This window comes from Temnothorax americanus, unplaced genomic scaffold, assembly GCF_048541705.1.
Source record: "Temnothorax americanus isolate GAGA-0224 unplaced genomic scaffold, ASM4854170v1 Scaffold11, whole genome shotgun sequence".
NCBI lineage: Eukaryota > Metazoa > Arthropoda > Insecta > Hymenoptera > Formicidae > Temnothorax > Temnothorax americanus.
In genome coordinates, this window is record NW_027509242.1 from 2,322,907 (window position 1) to 2,345,362 (window position 22,456).

Sequence of the window (22,456 nt, forward strand, 5' to 3'; positions counted from 1 at the left end):
GGTGCTTTTTGTATTTGTACTTTTTGTTTTATATTATCGCGTATGAATCGTTCGTCAATTTCATCGTAGCCAAAAACGAAATTATCAACGTTCAATTGTTCATTAGTCATAATTAAATAAAATCGTTAAAATTTCCCCTTTTCTTTCTAGCTTAAATTTTGAAATATATATATTAAAATATGTAAGAAGCATCGGGGGAATCTCACAGTATATTGAAAACCGTAAAAATGTAAGCTTCAAGAAAGTTGATTTGCGCTCGCGTATAATTCCTTCTCAATAATTTCCGACAAACATTTCTCTCTCTCTCTCTCTCTCTCTCTCTCTCTCTCTCTCTCTCTCTCTCTCTCTCTCTCTCTCTCTCTCTCCGCGAATCGAACGTAATACCAAATGTCGAATGCACGTATGCGCGTTTCTCACTTATCGTTATCGCGAGAGAACAATTATTCCCGCTTGTTAAACGCGCACGTATACACAACGTATCGATAATACATTTCACGCGTGTTCTTTCCCATTCGATAATATAATATAATTCGGTTTTAACATAAACGTTTTTTTATTAAGCGGTCTGAGATAGATCATGGCATACTTTCTTTGTAAACTTTTTGAATTTTTGCAATATCTTCAAAATTGAGGAAAGTATGGTACACGAAAATGTGCTGTGACGTCACACCTTATATGCGAAATCTTTTGAAGGTGCCGTCATCAAAGAAACTTTAGCAAGCTATAACTTTCTCAAATTTAGGATTTTTTTTTTTAAATTCATAAAGCACTAAAAATCGGCTTAGATTCTCTACATTAATTATGGATACCGCTTAATAAAAAAAAAAAATGTTAAAGCCGAATTTCGAATTATGAAAAGTATACTTACGCCGCGTTGTTCCGCGAAGAGCGTCGTTCGGTCATATCGACAAAGGAGAAAGTAGGAAGTAAAAAAACCTCGTCGCTCCGAGCACGGGCCAATTCTCGGAACAGTTTGGCTCACCCCCCTCGTACGCCGAGCGGCGCGGCGGCCCAACGGTAATCGGATCGGAGAAGGACGAGAGACAAACAACCCCACCCCACCCCACCGACTCGCGACACCCGCGACGGGGTATGTGGTAGTGGTATATGTACGTACGCATAACATATACGCGGTCGGAGACGCACTCGATGACTCGATCGCGCATTAGATAGACACTCACACACTCACGTCCCGCGATATATCTAGTCGCTTGCGTTCGATGCCCTCGGCGGCCGCGAATTCTCGAGTTCTCGACACACGCGACCAACGCTAATGCGACCATATTACAGTGGCTCGGTGCTATTAAGATCGATCGTTTCCGATTCTTCTCTTCCGGAGTCGCTGGCGTCGCTGCTCTCGTCAACCGTCGCGTCTCGCTCGCGGCGCTCGCGGCTCGCGCGCGACTTCACGCAGTTCACGGTTCACGCAGGCAGATTTGAATCTTAACCGGTACCGCTCGCGCGCGACTTCACGCAAGTCCTTGGCGACAAGCCGCGCGCACCGCTCGCAGCTCGCACCTCGGCCCGTCCCGCACTTTGCTCGCGCGCGATTTCACGCTGGTTCTTCTTGCTGTTCTTGGTGTGCGACAAGTGTACCGTACGTGCCTTTCTAATCCTGTCGGTCGATCGCTTCCGTCGACGACCGACGTGGAAATCGGCGAGTCGATCACAAATGCAGGTTAGTAGGAGCTACCCTTTTGCCTTCTCGCGACAAGATTCGATAGATCCGCGAGCTCGGAAGGTACGTCGGTACGTGTCTTTCACCTTCCTTTCGCGCCGCGATAAAAGAGAGCTTCGCTCGTTTATTTGCCGAGTGCCTCGTGAGCTCGTGACGTTTCCGCGTCTCTCGTCAACCGACGTTCCAACCATATTTTTCTCTCGCTCTGCCTGCTGCCTGCTGACGTAAACCGCGTAACGTCGCGCGCGGCTGAAAGATCGATGGCGCGGGTTGAGAGATGAGAGAGATGCGTTCCGCGCGGGAAACACACTCGCGCGGAACAATGGCCGTAAAGCCGTAAAGGAACCACGAACGAGACGGAGTTGAACCTGCCGTGCGAATTCGCTTCGCGCGGCACCTGATACTTGGAAAAGAAAAAGAAAAAGAAAGGAACGTTCTCTCTACGTGCGTGCAATTCAAAGTTTCGGAAGAAATTTTCGCGCGTTACTTCCCTTGGTTTAACAGCAATTTCGGTAAACGAGAAGCGAAGTTTATTTCATTGCGAGAGCTCGCCTCACGCGACTCCGAGTATTTAACACGTTGACTGCTAATTCTACGGAGTTAACTCCGCGTTGTTGCAATCCATATACAGATTAGACGCCAGTTTTGTATCTTTTGGACGAGGAAGCAAAAATTTTACTGTCAGTTTTGACGAATAATTAATCAATTTAATTTATATAGCGCTTATGAAGAAAAAATATAAAAATATAATTAAATAGCATATTAGGATAATACGCTGGTATAAAAATGGCACTGGGACAAAGTTATAGCTAATCGTGCGGTGGCAATCAGCATTATTTTTTTTATATGCTTTATTTTATAATCTGTATATATTTTTTTCAAGAGCAGCGCACTTATTTGAGCCTCTCACAGGACTCGAGAACGAAATGAGCTTGGCAGTCAGTGTTAAAGAATAAAATTTAACACGCAATCCACGCGTTGCTTCCCTTTATTTTAAATTCCCATGAACGAATTTGATTATTTGCTGGCGATTTATTTTTTTTTTTTTTTTTTTTTTTAATTATTCGTACGATTATCACGTGTGCCACTATATACGGTTGTTCTTCTGCTATAGAGATCTCGACTGACGACCACCGGCAGCTTGCACTATAATGTTACACTGACTATACGCATACGACGAGTCGTTCGCACGACGATGAAATCAAGTACGGAACGGACGTCCGTAGGATTGACGACGCGACCGCCGGTAACGAGACGACGCTGCTCGCCGGAGGTAAGTGCCAATTCGGTTAATTAGAAACGGCGGAGAGCCTCGCGCGGCTTCTTCTTCCCCAGGAGCGTTCGCCGGAAGCTGAATTCGCGCCCGAGATTCCCCGAGAGTGAAATCGGGACACGCGGCGCGTTTTTCCTCGCCTCGAAAGATCGAGCGGCCGTATAAGTGGGATATTTGTTTCTTTTTTTTTCCCTTCTCATCGACAGCTGCCAGCTGCCCGTTACCGGGCTCTTGGGAATGGCGCGCGTCGCCGCGCCGCCGCGCCGGCGAACAACACGCACGCAATAATTGGAGAAACGTGTCAAAAGTTGCGCCGACACGCTTCACGCGAGTGTAACATGCGATTCTTTGATATTGCTTCGCGACCGCCACCGGCGAACTGCCACTTCGCTCCGCTCCGTTCCGCTTTGACGTCTAAATAACGCGTGGAAAATATCCGCGGTATCTTCGACGCGCGACGTGCGCAACGATAAACGTCGATGGCACGTATATATCGCGTAAAAATTTCAAGCAGACGCGTGTAACGTTTGCTGCTGATTTTTGACGATAATTCGTGGTAGCCGGAAGCGGATGTGTTTTTATATACACATACCGACGTAATATCGCTAGAACGACGTAGGACGAGTGTCCCGCGCGATTAAGCACGTATATTTTTATATTTTCACAAGCACATATTTTATTCCGTCCCCAAAGACAACGAGCGGCGATGTTTGTCCGACTTTCGAGAGCGCAAAATATTATCGCGATAAAAATAACTGTTTTTATTCCGATATTGCTTTTAATTTGTGCATATTTACTAAAATTAAATGGCCGCAAATGTACTAACAAGTGGAGTATTTTATTTTTATGTTTTATTCGCACGCAATATTAAAACTCGAAACTCATTTTATTATTCATATCTTATGGTATCTTATGATGCTGTACCGCTGTGCAGATGAAAGAGATATCCTCTGTTGGGGAAATTAAATTTCGAACGCGGAAATCATGTTTTACCGCTTATTGTAAAATATATGCAGTTGAATAACGTAACGTTTTGCGTATAATTCTTTTTGTCGTTTGCTTTACAGTCCGCATTGCCCCGCGAAGAACTATCAAAACTGTGGGAATAATAAAAAAATGTTTTTTCGCGTGAAAAATTCTTTCCTTTCATTTAGTCGTAAATAACGCGGAAACTTTTATAAACCGGACACAGTTACGTTCCGCGGAGCAAAGGTGAATTGAATTTTGCGATTTTTCGCGCGAAGTTACTATATGTATGAATAAAAAGCGGAGGAAATTACTTCCGTTTACTTATGATACCTATATATATTTCTCATTTTCTCATTGGTTGACATGTTTATTAGAATACTTGTTTGAAGAAGAATATGAGTTTTTTAACGAGTTTCAACGAAATCAGTTTATAGATATCAGTGGTTCGATACACGAGTATATTCCTACAAATATTGGATGATAATAATGACCATCGTCGCGTACGGTATCGTTATATATAAATAACAAATTAAATAACAAATAATTTTAATGTAAACGTGGAAAATATTAACAGATAAACAGAAATAATTAACGGTCTCGTATCAATATTTCGATGTTTTTTAGCTAACTTGAAAATTACGAAAACGTTATACGTGGCCGTGCACTTACGAACGTGAAGCCGGAACGTACATGCACATATTTTCGAACAGCGCGAAACAAAACAAAATGCAATAATTATCATGCTGCGATCGAGCTGCATACGACATTAACGTCCAAAGTAGAAAAACGCGTCGGGAAGTAGCCGGGGATAAAAAACAAGCGCTTTGTTTAAGCTCTCTTCCTAGATTTTCCATTTACGTACGTCGCGCGTGTGGTAAAATGCTGACCTACTCGTGAGCTCGGTCCTGACACTAATTAATACCATGGGCCGCCACAGGCTCGTACGTACGCAAAAGCAAAATAGGAAAAAGTACAGGAGTTGTACGGGGTATAATTCGTCGAGCAAATTTATTTCGTAAACGTGGACGTGACATCCGTAATTGTTACGATACATTCGACGTTGGACATTCGCTTTTGCACGTGAAAATTGGTTGCAAAAAATGAGAGAGAATTTTGTTAAAAGAATAGAGAACGGGAGGTCAACCGCGATATGCATACATACATATAATGTATGGAACGTGTAAAGTACATAGGTATAAAAATGATTATTTGGCAATTTTTAAATTATAACGTGAATAAAAAAAAACAGTAATGATTAATATTAAATTATAAAGAAGAGAAAAACTAATCGGTTTTATATAAAATATCATCTGATTGATTTTGAGCATATTTACCATAAAAGTTAATACAGATTTTTATAATATAAATATACATAACTTTTATAATATAATACGTTGTAATTTTAAAATTCTAATTGTAACAATTTCTATTTTATATATATTTCTTATATATATATTTATGTTAAGAATATGACACGTTGCGCATGTAGTAAGCGCGTGTAATGGATTGTGGATTTTATAAAATTTTCATAAACACGCAATAATATACCGTTTTTATTAAATTTATTTGAATGGAACAGAATAAAATGACTTTACTGGCTTGTATCGTAAAGAAAGTATTTTATCAAATGCGGTAAAAAATTGAATTTAAGGTGCTAGGAAATTGATCGTCTCGAGAAGACGTTTTCATAAAACTGAAATTTTTATAAAAACTGACATTTTCATAAAATATCCTTAATTCAGAAATAACGTCCAATTTAAAGCTCCGATTTTAAACTTTACATTAAAATTTTTCTTTTGCATAATTACAAGAAGAATATAATTTTTTTTTATAACGCATGCATTATAGTTATATACGATTGTTGAAACTACATTTAGCGATAAAATATAGCAATCGATAATGCCACGCTTCAGAAGTTAAAACTTCTCAATAAATAGGTTAAAATAAAAATATGGACGCTTAAAATGGAATGTGCAATATAATGGTGACAACGTATGTATTCGTGTCATGTCCGTTATTTATGCTCGTCGGTTATAGCCATTAGCATTTCAATCTTTCAAGCTGTAACGCACGGACTCGTATGTCCGATTACAAGACGATATTAACTACTGCGCGCGTGGGCGACGCGAACGTCTATTTTTCCACTGCGCAGCAGTATGACGGCATTATCGGTCATAACATGAATCTTGACTAAGAAAACTAATACTCAGGCAGATGCTGCATAAAAGTCGTCCGCAAATACGTTTGTATAGATATCAATGCCGCGAAAGCATACACCAGTGAAAATCGAAGATTCTCGTCCACGTTCATGTGTAATCCCGTGGCACGTGAAATGGCTTAGGTCGTGGAATAGCATGCGTTGCGTCACGTATAGATGCCGATAGAAGCGGTCGCTTTGTGTTGCGACAAAATGATTAAAACTGCACATTATAAACATTGTTCATTGCGGTTCAATGCAGCACATGCGATATAAATGCATAATATACGAATAACTTTTTTTTCCCTTGCATTTTCAATAAGAAGTAAAAGAGCCGCTTTCGACTTTGCTCGATGAAAGCTTAATCTCATCTAGGTTTTATCGATTGTTTATTCATTGACCGTTAATTAACATTCTTAATTCATGTAGCGCATACTGTGGCACTTTTCCGCAAGCTAACAACCGTTAGTTGTCAACTTACGTCAAAAGTACCTCAGGTAAAGAACTTTCGACGTTCACGCATTTATTAATTAATCAAGCATTTCTTGACTTCTCGTCTTTAAGTTAATATAACATGTATTTGATACAGCTAGAAGGCTGACAGCTTTACACGTTATATATTCGTGACAATGTGAGAGTTCTTTTGTTACCATAATCTATCAAACTTGCGAGAAAATCTAAGTGAAAAAAGTATCAATTAGTATTTTATAAGTAGGTGGTCAACTATAATTGGAAGGAGTTTTGAGTTTTCCGAAAAACAACCCGCATTGCACACGCGAGAGAGAAAGAGAGAGATGTTATTTTCTTTCTGGATATATATATATATTCTCTATTTATCTTATATTTACATACAAGTCTCATACACGTTACGAAACCATGCATCGTGGAAGCTTACCAAACTCGTAGCGAAACTTGTCCAGCAATTGTTGTAACTCTCGCAAGTAGATCCTAACATGTTACTATACACTCCAAAGCCACACACTAAGCCATGTCATCGTTTTGAGGATTCTATATATCAAATATCTCCTAGCTTCCCTATAGAGCTTGAATTTATCTTTTGTTTATCTTTATCATTTGTCGCACTTTTATCACACGTATCTCGAATCAAATGAGAGAAGGAAAACAGATGCGAGTTTTTAATTAAAATAGTATAATTGAATGCAAGCATATCGTCAATCCTACACTTGATTATACAAATTGCACGTATTGTTCGCTGAATTGCAAATTATAAAATCATGACCGATCCTAATCTTGCTCTCGTAATCTCAATAGAGTATACCCTGAACTTTTAGATTGCGTCGTATGGACGAATCTTGCCCAATTCTTTACTTAAAATCGCGGATAGTACTTTGATGCAATGTACTATAATTTAGAATATCGATATCCGCGCCATTCCGGGAAATCAGATGATTGAGATCACATTTGAAATCACATTTGAGATTGTCTGGATTCCCTTGGTCTTTCGTGACGTTGAAAATTCTTTTGGCGGAAAACTGTCCGGAAGAAAGAAGCAGCCGTGCGATATGAATTTATTATAAAGGTCGCGCTTTCTTATTCTTCCGGCACAAATATCCAATGTCTTTCGTTGCGGGTCAACCCGATAGGCGAACCCATCGGTTTAGTTCGAAAGGAATTTATGCTGAAGCCATAAGGAAATGACGCGATATTGGTCCATGGCAAGATAATAAAAAGATATATTTCGTAAATCTTCGCGTAAAAATTTATTTGCTGAAATATATATTGTACACATATATATGCATGTAAGACAAGATGGTATCCAACATAAAGGATATATCATTAATTTTTCGGGATTTTTGGAAAAAAAGAATTATTTGTTACAATTACTGATATTACTTGTGTACATACTTTACAATATTACTCATAATACGCTTAATTTATATATTAACAACATATATAGCGACAGTGAACTTCCATTAAACAATTTATTGATATCATAAATAATTGCATTTATATACGCTTACGTGATACTGTTATTTCAATAACATTATTTCAATTGATAACATTTTTATATCTTTGCACACCATCAGCGGAAATTGATAAATCAACTGACACAAGTCGATAAACTAAACGTTTATGTCGTGTTCCATGATGAAATTTTTCGATGTAGCATTAGTACAATGGAAAATTTGTTTTTAACACGTTGATTTAACATTTTAACATGCTTTCAATATATTTCACGATGAGTATTGAATATGAAACATTAAATTCAATTTTGTATACGTAAAATGCTGATTCGTAATTGGTGTTCATTCATTCGTAAATTTTAATAGATTTCGTCTTTTCATATTATAACGGATGATAAATAAACTTTATGTAAAACACAAAGTATTGTTAACAGTTTCGACGTCATTTTATCTTTTTGAGAATGTCGCGTTTTTGCGCAGAAATCTTTCGATTGTTTAATAGAGAATAAAACTTCTTGCAATACTACGATCGTGATCGACGTGATCAATTGGAAATTGGTAACTATCTCGCATAAAGTATCGATCTCATCAAAGTCGAAGTTAGAAACTTCGGCAAAGCGAGCGTCGATTTTAGCAAAAGTACGACGAAAACTTTGTTCCTTCCTTATTTCAAATATATTCGACATTAGTTTCGTCGGTACACGGAATGCAAAAGTTCGCTGTCTCGAATATATACAAAAGCAGAAACTTTAAAACAAATCCACCACCGCTTTGATTGATGCTACGTGCGGCACTGAGGTTTATAGATCTGGTTACGCGACGTCGACCACAAGCCACGTGCAATAACTGTTTGGACGGGGAAACGTGAAATTATATTTCGGTAGTCCCGACCATCTGTATTTTCACCTTCCTGTATACATATTTCGAAGCCAATAACGCTGTTATAATTATATATTGTATACAATTGCACACGAGTCAATATTTAAAAAAATTTGACTTACCTACACTACTATGGTTTTTACCCCTCATAATTAGAGCGACAATATTAACTTTCATCAGCACGATATAATATGCTGTAGGTATTTATAACGCTAAACATAAAATACTTCAAATATCTCTTTTAAAACAAATAAAACTTAGATACTCATTTATTAAATTTTTTGTTCCGATCGTTTGCGAAGAAAAATTTAATACAAATTACCACGGAATATTATTTATATAAAAAATAGTATAGGTGTAAAAAGGTTACTTTGATTAAGGTTACAGATGTTGCAGATATCTTGACACGCGTTATCTCGAACAAAAAGATCGCTCGAAAAAAAAATAGAAAGGTCCGTCTTTTGCCGATTAGTTTTTCCTCTCTTTGGAGAATCTCGGAATTTGCTCGCCACGGAGTTATCTCCGGTGTATCGTGTGCAAAATCTCGTCCGAAAGCATGCAACACATTCTTCCTCAACGTTTTTCGCTACTCGGCACGGATATATCGTTATAACGCTTCACCGTCTACATACGCGTACGCGCGAAACGGATCCCAGTTATCCCATTGTGAGGAGATTTCCAATAGACCTCGTCAGCGTTCCTTTCACACCAGACTTCACAACGGCTGCTTGCGTTCGGTTGTGTGCCGTGAGGCTACAATGTAACATCGTGAGACTGCGTTGTGTGCCGTCGAATCGTATCACGCGTTTACGCGACTCTCGGCGTCGCAATAAAAATTCCGCCGACCGGAGCGCGCCCGCGTTCCGTTGTACTATAAATATAATGATTTAATTAAATCAGATTTAATTAAATCAGAGGTGCCATCGTTGATCGTCGCCGTGGCCTTCGATTGTACGATTTTTGACGTGCGTTCCGGAGTTCGCGGTGTTATTGCGACCGCGTCACGTCTACAATGACGTACATAAACGATTTTACTTCCCTAACAAGTTTAGCGTATACATTGCTTAAGAATATGTGTATCTAATTAATTAAAAACTAAAATTATTAATGCCAATATATCTTCTGTGATATGACGTACACGTACGCATCAGTTTATGCAAAATATCATGAAATTACTAGCCTCTATATTTAATTATGTATAAAATATGTAATATGTGAATCGGAAATTTAGATGACAACCGATAAGCTGATGAGAATCGAGTTTAACGTGTAAGGAAAAGTATAATTCGAACCCTACTTCCATTGGCAAGATTTATTTCGGTTTTTTTTTGCAAACTCTTCAAATAAAGAATTTATCCGTATACAACGACGGTATGACTGTCGTAACACGCGAAATGGCTTGTATCGAAGGCTATATATTTTTTCCGGCATTTGCATTTTAAATAGAAAACTGTGGGATAAAAATAATAAACTTTGTAGGAAAACGGCATAAAACTTGACATTCTTAAGGAACATAAATTTCTCGTATAGCGAATTGAAAAAATATATAGCACATTATGCGTGTATTGCCTTAGCAGTAAGTCTTTCGAGGCTTACTGTTAAAAGGGTATTCTGTAGCGACTGTGTTTATACGGACTTGTGGAACGACTTATTGTTCGATGCGAAAGATGTATACGGAGTGGCGGACATAAAACCGGCCCCAAACGCAAGATACAATTGCAAGATACAGTTTGGGGCCGGTTTTATGAGTGCCACTCTGTAGAATAAAGAGAAAGTCTTATCGCGCGCGTCCTGCCTTGAGATAAGAATATTTTATTGCGGTAGAATAAAACATTTGCTCGCAATATCGTTATTCGATTGCATATACGTATAAAGTTAAACGATCGATAGGTGCCTAATAAAAGGAAATCGTCTTATCGCCGTGGCCCGATTGAAAATAATCTTTGAATCTAACAAAAAGGGAGAAAATATAGGCTGATCCGTATTTAGAACACGCCTGCAAGATCGCTGGTAGATATAAGCCGCCTTTATAGTCGATCGATTCCGATGGTTGCCCATTTTACATTAGCGCCGCGACATCAGAAAAGCTCTTGTTTTCGAAAGGATCTAAATGGAAACGCGGGTCGCAAAAATATTTTATCACCGTAGATGTGTGTCAGAAAAATTTGATTTGTCTAATAATTTTTTATTTTGACTAGATTATATGAACTGTGTGACAAAATAGATTTGGTTATTTATTCTTCGACAGTTTCTCGCTATACCTATATATAACTTTATAAAATAATAAAGAACAAAAATATTATATTTCTGAAACATTACAGTGTTTCATATTAATTCGTTATGCACATTTACTTGGAAAGCTGTGTAAGCTAAAAATTCTGCACAAACATTTTAGAAAGAGTGGCTGTATGTTTGGTACAGCATGCAAATAATTAATTGGATTAGAGGGAGATGCGTATATTCTCTTATTCTCCGTAATAAAAAAATTTTTTTATAACAATGCGCAATACAAGAAATGTATTTTTAAAATAATTAATGTTTTTAAATTTCTTTAATTAATTTTATTTATGAATCACACACACACACACACACACACACACACACAAATCACAGATTACCTTTTAAAAAACACCATTAAAAAAGAAATTATTTTTTTGATATTTTTACATATATTTTTATATTGTAATCTGTATGAGAAAAAATAAATAATATTTTTATATACAGATATCTCCTTTTGATTGGAAGTATAAAATGGAAAGAAATTAATTTAAATTAAACAGATCAGTTTTTACACACAAATATGTAGGTCATAAACTTTTTTTCTCGTTGATGACTTGAATCACATCAATTTACTTGAGAGTTTGTTTCCGGTACTGCAGCACCATCATCTATTATTTCGATTGAACTGCCCGGCCTAAATCATACGCCCTATTTGCTAAATGCGTTATATTATCAATTGGAACTAGCGTCATAAAGTACGCTTCCGTGGTTGACGCAATTTAATCAGACCAGTGAGCCGCGCGTAGCCGTGCCATTCATCAATTCAAATAAGCTGCAATCAAAGTTGGTTGCACGATGCAGTGCCTGTCAGTTGTATTCGGCGCCGGCCGGTGTGAGGTTCGTATAGCGCAGCAAGGGAAACGATAACAAGCCTCTCGCCGCGCTTCCATGTCAATGCGATTTTGCTCTATCTGGCATCGCGATTCGCGTATCTGCAAACTCAAAACGGAACGTCGTTTCGACCGCGATCGCGGAACCCCTTTCGATGCAATTCAATCGTACGAACCTAAAACTGCTGCCATCCATGAATATCTGCGTAAACTCATCCCAGCAATTCTTCACTTCGAATACTAAACCAATTTTTATTTTAAGATATATTTAATTTAACGCTCAAATATTTCGTATATTTAGTTCAATTTTCATTTTTTTATGACTTTACATTCATTTATAAACTACAAAGAACGTAGTGTAATTATAAGAATACAATTTATGTTTACAGAAATAATGTTATTTTTGTATTTACATTTGTTTTCTTTCATTTAAATTAAAATTACATATAAATTAAAATTATATTTTTGTATAGTTATTTCGTTGTAATTTTTAATTTAAATTTTCGTTGTCTGCTCCAGTTTTAGCTATTAAATCTGTATTATATGTCTTTCTCTATTTCTCAAGCTAATCGAGCGTATATCAAGTTTATTAAAATTAGAATAAAAGTTTTGAACGTTGCACAGGTTAATTGATCGAGTCTTGGATTCATAAATGTGATTCTTTTGTTTGCAATAGTTTGTAAGTTTTACGAAGTTTCGCGCGATGAGACATATCTGCGTTAAACGATTTATTATTGCTTCGTGAGACCGAGTTAAATTGACCGTGTATATTATAAAATAACTAACGGTGCTTGTGCCTGCAATCATCGTCGATTGAAGTTAATTTCATTGGCGGACGGCATCGGAGGGAGAACTGGGACGAGCCTTCATGGCCATCTCGATTTTTTTATTGCACGAAACATGTCGAATTTTTATTGGGAATCGCGCGTATCCGAACACGAAGCGGAGCTTTTCGCGTTTTCGTCCAATTGCTTGTGCAAGAAATAATAATTTCTTCTCGAAAATCAATTGCGATCGATTAATGTAACGTTGTCTGTTATGTTTACGATGGCCCGATTACAGACAACAACGTAGCACTAACGATGCCGCACGAGATAATGCATTGTGCTATATATTGAGCCGCGCTGCTATGCATATTAACATCCGACTGTATAATTACTTTCATTATAATTAAAATAGAGACGATCGGATTATTTCACTCGTTTCTGCATTTTATTTTGCTGCTTCGTGTGTGTGATATATCTTACTAAGACATTCTAATCTGCATTTGTGGAAGCTTTCGGTTTGTGGGACGATTTTCCATTAGGTCATAAAACGGAGCGCGGAGTGAATAAAGATACAAGTATTCGAATGGCGGGCTACTTATGAAGCTCGTTTCCACCGTTTACGACCTGTATTGTGTCACTTCGTGCAGAAATACGGAAATTTTACAACGAAAAAGCTCGAGAATGCATTCATGATCGTATCTATATAAATAACATTCCATAAAATAAAGTATTCGAATCGCATGCTATCCCGTTTTTCTCTTAAGAAACACATTCAAGTCGCGTTCGAATGGTAAAGAATCTCACCATTTGCGAAGCAGTAACAAGAGCAATAATCAAAAACATAAAGAAATTACGACCGTGAAGCTATTGCTGGCTTCCCTCATAATTCGCGATATACTTCCGACATGCCGACAGCCTAATGGCTGAATAATGAGAGGCTATTACGACTACTGCGTGAAAAAGCAGTCTGCAGTTCGCGGATTTAATGCGGGCATAATAGTAAATGCAAAAAGTTAGAAATCGAATATCGTGTACATTCTAAACTATTTTTTATTGTTCATTGATGAGAAAAAAATTTGTTTTGAAATCTGTCTTTCGACAATGTTTATTGAAAATTATTGTATTAATTGAAATGATTAGAATAGCTATAAGTGGATATTTAGAAATTTTATAAAATGCGCGATAGTATAAAAATTGATTAGTCAAGTAAACTTTTGATTGCTTAGCATAAAAGCCGAATATTAAGCAGCTTAATATTTCTCGCTTTTTTTTCTCAATTAGATGAATTTACAATTAGCGTTCATAAGAGATCTTGGTTGGTTAGCACGTGAAAACAGAAGAATCTCGCGGAGGGAAAACCAGAGGTGAAGAAATCTTGGATTTTGGCGAGTTAATACAAACTCGTATATAATTTTTGTCATTTCATTTTACGTCATAATCTTAAGCTATTTATAATACCGCGCCAAAAGATAGCGAAAACTATAACACAGGATACGTTGAATCTCATTCCGAATAATAACGAATTATCGTCATGTATCTCGATCTTCCGGCATCAGAGTACAGGTTTTTATTCCCCTTCTGTTATTTTCTTTTTTCGCATTTCCCTTCGCAGAAGCTACATCGCGATAAATTTCTTACGCAGCGCGGCATGCAGCCGTGCTCGGTCAGCGCCTGTTCAATATTTGTATTGCTACTGATTTTGTTTGGAGTCATAACATTTGGTATTTCATATGCCATATTTAGATGAAGCAACTATAATCGAAGATATACCGCTTGCAATATATATAGAACGGCGTAGCTCTCTATTTTTTAGACGAGAAATATACTTTATTGTTAGCAAGATCGATGACAAAATTTCCATTAATTTTTTCTTAACTTTCGAGAACAAGTCTATTTTCACGGATCTCTTTAATCCAATGATGCAAAACAGAAAAAAATTCTTTTAATTTGGCAATCGGAAATAAAGGTCCATATAAAATGTTTAAAAGATGCTAATGTATTAATCTTTATTATTTGATTTGTTGATAATAAATGGAAATAACGTGTCTTTGCGGAAGCTAAGATATTAATATGATATAATCTTATTCGTTTTTCTTTCATTTCTTTTATGAGAGTATCATTTAAATATTCAAATCCGCGGACAATTATTATGTTATTGTATTTTTATCATATTAATTACAAGTGTATAAATCGAGAGTTATAGCTGACTGCGATAATATTAAATGCTCACTCTACAATTTACAGTTTAACATAATTGACAGATTTAATCTGATGGATATTACTGCTCACGGGATGATTAATGCCACTCAAAAATGATCGACGTTTCTTCCGCTCATTGACGTTCACTAGTGTTATTATTTATGGTGTTATTAGTCACGTAATTTAACTGCAATCCTTCATTACCCGAACAACTTAATTAATGCACAACAAATCATAAATATATTACGGTGAGAATACGATCGATTCAGTAATTCAGAATATTTCTCAATATCTCTCTTAATTCTAAAGACGGAGGACATGCGTTATAATCACTTATTTTCCTCGAAATTTGCTTTTTTAAATCAAATTTGATTACAAAAATAAATTTATCGCTTATCATATTAGTTTTTATGCTTTGCAAATTACTTTCGATCGTCGAATCTTTTCCACGTTATTTCACAATAGGATAATGAAGATTACGAGGCGAGGAAATAATAGATTGTGCCCGAGTGGTCGAATAATTCGATTTTCGGAGTTTACGGCAATATTTTAAACGCCATTTTACACGAGAACTATTCCTTACAGCCTCTTCTGTTATCGCGTCGGCGTGGTGAATTATACGTTCCGAAGAGAGAAAAACAGGCGGAGAGAGAAGAAAGAAAAAGGAACAAAAGAATGAATGGAAGTTTCTGTTCTTGCCATATTCCTCCTTTTTGTTTTTCACGGAGAAAGGAAAAGAGAGTCTATGCTTTTTTGTATGCTCCTTCTCTTTATTTTCCTTTTTCTTACTAACCCATCTTAAATATTCACGTTTGAACTTATCTCGGATGAATTTATTTCAGGTAGAAATCATGTAATGCTAGCCATTTGAAAATATCTCTTAATTAGAAAAATTTCTGCAAAAATCTCTTGTTTTAGAACATTTGTTTTAAAATTTTATTTCATTGAATATATACATATAATCAAATTTTAATAGAATCTTTTCGATAAAGTTTACTAAAATACGTGATTTTAAAACTTAAGAAATGCAGGAAAGTGGTATGCAATCATTAAATAAAGAAAAAATACGTCTAATCGTATCTAATATCTTATAGGTTTATTTATATAAAAAAATTTCATAAATAGTGAAATGCGATAGAAATACGACATATATTATTCACAGCGAAATTATGTTAACACTATAATGTTTCTTCTGAATTGTAGATCGCGATTGAAAATTTAAAGGCGCCTTACGTGTTAAATTTCTAAATACGAAAATGCAGTGCAAAAGTTTCTTTTTTATTTAATTTTTTAATGAACTTTATTGGTGCAACTATCAACTGCTGTTATCACATGTAATTTATAATAAAGTACGTGGACTGTATGAATATAAATCATACTGTAGACAGCTATGAGGTTATAATGGCTTCATTCTACATTATATTCTTCCGCAGTTGTCAACTCGAAGAAACTTAGCAGACGGGTGTTGCTCATAAAATTAATAGCGGCAAATCGAAGAAACTTTCCTTCCATGCATCATAGAGAACACCGAGTTAGAAACGCGAGCGCACGATATTTTTATGAAGATTCATTATTAATATTGTTTTATGACTTTTGATAAAAGATATATCACTCCGCTAGACTCACGGTATGTATCCGAGTGTCTCGTTACTCTAACAACATAACAGAAAACAACAATCTAACAACAAGCATCAAACAGAGATTTTCATCCATCGTAGAAAAGTTTCGTGCCACTTGAAAATATAAGAAATAATCTCAAGTCACAGAAATTCGATATGTTACAACGGGTACCTATTTTTATAAGATTTAATCGCCGAAATGTTTACAGCTATATCATACATATAATAAATTAAAATTCAGACAAGGACCTTTTTTTGATAATATTTTTTATCAAAATTACGTTATCTTGATATAACCGTCTGGTCTTCTGTAATATTTTGAGCAAATATTCTACATATTATGAACAAATTCTCAAAAAGTGTATTATAATTGAACAAGCAAATAATCTACTTTCTTATAGAAATAGAAAGAGAGAAAAGAAGAGAAATATTTCTGTTTAATCTATTAGCTTCGTTAATAACTATGCTTAAAACACAAATTCTATTAGGTTGTTAATAAACAATATTTTTAGACTGACATCGATAAAAATTATGAGAAGTACCATTCACGCGCGATGGTCGCGTACGGGAAAATGCCACGAAATTACAACTTTTGTTTTATATCACGTTAACCGCATATTTCTATGACACACTTTTTCGTGGCATGTGGATAAATTATCGATAGTTTGTATCGCGTGCATCAGATGCCGCGCTAGTGATAAATTCCGCTATACTAATTTTGTGCATCATCGGTGACGCATTTTGCAGCGAAAATGTCGAACTTCTTTACAGTCGCGTCGCGTCGCTGCGCTACGCTAAGCGCTTAAATGTCTTCGGGAGTGCTATTTATCGATTTCTGAAAGATGGAACGCGATGATGATGGTATAAATTATGCATGAAATAATAGTGCGCGCGAATCTATCGCTGTCGTAATTCGTTTTGCGTTATATAAAAGTTATAAAAGGTGCCCCCCTTTTCGCGACATGTTGATGAATTTAAAGTTCGTAAGATCCTTTTCTGTTTTTAGTATTAAATATTTTTAGTAATAAGACCATCTCGTATTGGTCTCTTTATGCCAAAAAGTTAATTTTACTTACGTAAAATTAACTGACACGGTCTTTCTGAAATTGAATTCGCGAGTGCTTATTGATTTACACCGTTAAATATATTTTTATCATTTAAAATTCGCTGAAAATTCTCGCTGAAGAAGTTCGTCGAAAAATTCGTTACTAAACTGATAAACATATATTATGCCATATGGGAATTTGCGGATATAATCCAATAAAATGTGTGAACCAGTAATATTATTATATATATAAAAATAATTTTTATATATAATCTTTAAATAATAATTTATGATATTATGGCAAAGTAAGTTTTGTAATATAATGGAGAATGTTAAAATACCTTAGATATGGATCTGTTGCAATATGACGTTATCGGTCGATGTAATAATGTATGTAGTGTTCAAAGAATAAAATAATAACCCTTCCCATTTATATCCAAGGCAATGATATTTGGAGCTTGCTCATACACGGCGAGCCACCAGCCAAATGTCAGGTGTCATGAACAGTTAACCGTGATGTAAAACGAAGTTCATACTGCAGCCGATTAATTTTAATTTAAACGGAAATGCGGCCTACTTTAATTGTCCGGCGAGTTGACCTGGCGGTATTCATTTCGCGGATTGTTATGTCTGGAAATATATCGGCTCTGAGCCCAAGAATATCTGTGACAAAGATAAATATGGCTGAAGCGATTGGATCTAACATTAACGGAAATATGATGAACGATAGTTTATCGCTGGAGAAAGAAATTATCCGAAGCGTGTTTAACTTTATCGTGGTTCAGCCAGATTAAAGAGATTTCTATCGGTTCTCTTTAGCATGCCATAAAATTCTATTGATTTTCACCGGGAAATTATTACAGTGAAATAAATATGATGCCGCTGTAACGTACATTAAATGAAGTAAGTTAAATTAATTGCTATAAAACCATCCAAAACTTATCCACATTCATTATTGATTGGAAATCAAGTAAATAATTATAGTAAACAAGTAATTTATAGTAACAGGTCCAAATTAATTTTATTCTTAATTATAGATTAATTAATCGAAAATTTAATAATTAATGCTCTTGACCTGATATTTTTAATGTATCAACCGATGAAACACAAAGAAAATGTAAAGAAAAAGAATAAAATTTTAGATATAGGAAAAAATTCGATGTTGTTTTCAAAGTCAATTTATTGAGTCATTTTTTTTTATTGTGAATGAAGGATTATCTATTATATTTAGTATTTAATCTAAATCTCTGCCTCTAGTATTACTATTTAATTATAAGTAATTATAAACTGTTCATTTGAAAAATCTTTTAAGTCGCAAATAAAACAATTATGTATAAGAATGTGATATTAAAGCACTTCGAATTTTCGCTTAGTTAGTAAGTTGATTAGCTCTTTTTCAGTTTCTATCAGCGAATGCTTCGGTTAACGAACGACTCCGAGTTTTCTTATCGTTCGCTAGGATCGGCATGTTTCCCTTTCGTATACGGCACGTTTTTAAAAAGGGGGATGGAGAGGAACAATTAAAATGACCGAATCACTTTCCTCGCAACAATATCGTTATGGGACTTGTACGAATTTCTCTGCCGCTTAAGGTGAGGTTGCTCCAAAGGGCTCGCGTGATCACGTGTCTCGTGGAAATTAAATGTAGCGACGGGGAAAACGGACGGCGGGTATCGTAGCTTTCGTAGGTTTGAACGACCTTGATGTTTTACTTATCATCGATATTTTACGCAGCTCTGCGTCGCGGGATATCTCGCTTGGTGTACAACATTCGATATACTGATTCGATTCCGAGCGATCATTAATATGTAAAATGACGGTGTATATAAACGAAAAAAAATGACTTTTTTATAAAAGAAATCTTTTAATATTTAAATTCATACAAATGTAGATTTAGATTTTCTGATTAATGGAAAAGATAATGTCTGATGTTTTGTAAGTTGCGGGAATAAATTTTTAAATGGATAATAAAATCTTTCTTGATTTTGAACAGATTCTATATAGACTCTACTTTGACAGAAATTTTGAGATAATCGCGGGTAGTCACGCACAATTTAGCATTAAAAATTGAAAAATTTTGCTTTATATAAAAAGCCTATTACTTTCAAGATATTGTAAAACCAATTTTCTATATATATCTAGCAAGATTAATTCGAATAATGACTTTGATAAAAATCGAGCGAGAAGCTATCGTCACTTCCGTATGCATATTTTTGTTTCAAAATTTTCGCAGTACTCCATTATTTTCCTTCCTGCCGAACGTGTTATATTTCGAGGATGTATCGGATTTGGCCGAGCTCTGTTTCAGGGTAGAATTATTTATCGCGCAGTAAATCAAAAATAATTCAGTGAAAGTTAATCCAGCAGCGCGAAATTAGTAAAAATTCGTGAAAATTGTGTCGCAGGCACCGCGAATTGACGACGGTAGCAATAGATTTCCGATTTCTGATAGAACTCCGTATAAGAAGTCCGTAAGAAATGGGTCAAAATAACTTTGAAAGGAAACAGAAAAGGAAACTACGTGACGTATCTTCATCAATGCCATTCAGCAATTTTCTTTAGTTGTTAGCTTGACCTAGAAGTCATGTACCATCAGGTAAATTATAGATTTTTGTCGAGTTTCGAATTAATTTTTTCTTTTTTTTATTGAAGGCCGCTTCGTCGTTTCATCGCTTTATTGTTTTACACAAGCTTTTAACTCGCGACATTAAATGTCCAACTATACCCCTAAGCACCAAAATAAAACTTTATTATAATATTATAATGAAGTCCATCTTAAATTAGTCGGAAGGTAAGCAAATTGTATAATGGAAATTATGAGGCGCGTTTTTGCGATCCGGTATACACAACGGTTGTATATGTCAAACAACGGAAAATGCTGACGGGAGTATCAACAGAATTACCGCAAACTAGTTTACCATACTCGTGTCATAGAGAAGCGGTCGGGGTGGAATCTGATAATGATGATGATACCGGCCGATCTGGGGAAAAAAAACTATAGGATTTTCCTCGCCGCGGAGATCGCGACGCCAAAAAGCGCAATAAACTCTTTAAGGGTAGCGAAGCGTTGCATCCGATATAAATAATGCTTTTCCATTCTTGCCGAACGTTCTATCCTCTCGAACCCGCGCTTCGTGATATTAAAGATACATTAACTCGCCCGATGAACCGGTAGTTTTTGCTCTGGTTGCGACGGGAATAGCGCGAAAGAAATATGACGCTCGCTTCTTTTCATTTTGAAAAAGCGAGCGTAAGAGGAGAGCAATAACAACTCGCCGGTCGTTGAAGAAAGATTCATTGCTCTCTCGTATAAAGAAACTAACGAGTTTACTGAGGCTTAAAAGGTCTTTCTTCTTGGTCACGCTGATGTCGGTATTGAACTGGTACTCGAGCACTGTGGGATAAACGGATACAAACCGTGTCCGTTACGATGATTTACGAGTGCAAAGTTTAATTGAAATTATGTTAACGTAATTCTTATATGTTGCGGTATTTTGTCGTCTGTTTGTAATCTTGAAAGAGAAATCTTCCAACAATTGTCTTCGTAATTAAATCTCTAGATGAGTTATCTTTGTAGTACAAGAACATTTTATAATTTTATTTTACATCCAATAGCTTATACAGAAAAAGAAAAACTGAAATATTATGTACTGTATATTAATTTCATTACGCGTCTCTCTTATCATTTTATTCAAGTAATAACTGTATTACTTTTAGAAAGGATTAGTTATAACGTTGGAATTTAATGGAATGTATTTTGTATCTTTTGGAAAAAAAGGATTTTGGAGTAGTATTTTTTCTAAAATTAACTCACACTATCAACGTCATATTTTTAAACAAAAATTAAAAGAATATTTACAGTATGTTTAGTGATATATATTCATACCAATCATACTACTATATAAAGGGAATTTAACAAGATTAATGAAGTTTGAAGTTTTTCTTTCTGCCTGTGTTGACGCTGCTATTGACCCACTACTTCAGCATCATAAATAAAATTCAATACGCTTGTGCGCGTACACTCTATTACAAATTATGATCAGGCGTGTAATGGAAGTTGCATTAATACGATTTTTACGTTATTCCGATAGACAAATTGCAAAAGTTTCCTCTTGCCAGATCACTACGAGAAAAATATAAAGGTTTGTTTCTCTTTCTGCCGCGGTAATTTTTACTTTGCTGAAAAATCCAAGGAATATAAATTATAAAACTAATAGCCAGTTTCTTTTTTTTTGTTCAATTGCCAAGCCGAATTCGTATCTATTAACCTTTAAACTATGAACTTGCAAATTGTATCCTCCATTTACAACAATACGGTAAATTCTGCGTGAAATGCGGGACTGTAATTTTCATCTAACAATTCTCTTTGTTTCAGATCGCTACAGGATTCCAGGATGACGCACAGGACGAAGGATCCTCGGATACAGACATTGCACGAGAGGTAAGTACCATTCTCTTTATGCGCATCCCTTTTTAGAGATTACTTGTTGTAAATGTTGTACAATACACGCTTTATCTTCGTGATTGTTTAATCGAGCTTGATCAAAAGATTAAGATGTTATCGAAGGTGCGAACATTGCATACCGACACATTAAGCGAGCATTACCGACAATTAAGTTCACATTTCACGTCTGAATGGCTCAATAACGTGAGGCGTTCTCACCGACTGGTTCCCAGCGCGAAAGGTCTGAATATAAAATACTTCGAGAGCTCTGGAGAGTCGTTCGATAAAATTCCGAACATTTTGCGAAATATGTAGATTCACAGTTTTTTTTTTCCTCAATGAATGTGTCTC

General features: G+C 35.9%; 2 protein-coding genes across 7 annotated transcripts in view; one reads left to right on the forward strand and one right to left on the reverse strand.

Annotated features, from left to right (window-relative positions):
- The window catches only part of LOC143908279 (sodium channel protein 60E), a 93,695-nt gene that overhangs the window by 66,143 nt on the left and 5,096 nt on the right, over positions 1-22,456 (reverse strand). Inside the window, exon 1 of one of the 3 annotated variants that reach the window (XM_077425807.1) lies at positions 869-1,342. The exons of the other annotated variants lie outside the window; for them this stretch is intronic. Coding sequence (XP_077281933.1) covers positions 869-1,126 — 258 coding nt within the window. The 5' untranslated portion in view covers positions 1,127-1,342. Of the gene's footprint in view, positions 1-868; positions 1,343-22,456 lie in introns of those variants that run through there. 3 annotated transcript variants of the gene reach the window in all.
- Positions 1-22,456, forward strand: part of Pyd (zonula occludens-like protein polychaetoid) — an 89,572-nt gene that overhangs the window by 24,822 nt on the left and 42,294 nt on the right. For 3 of the 4 annotated variants that reach the window (XM_077425827.1, XM_077425838.1, XM_077425857.1), the window contains 2 exons: positions 2,793-2,951; positions 22,037-22,102. In XM_077425827.1, the coding sequence (XP_077281953.1) occupies positions 2,793-2,951; positions 22,037-22,102 (225 nt within the window). Of the gene's footprint in view, positions 1-1,657; positions 1,679-2,792; positions 2,952-22,036; positions 22,103-22,456 lie in introns of those variants that run through there. The other variant, XM_077425847.1, reaches the window with a different exon arrangement.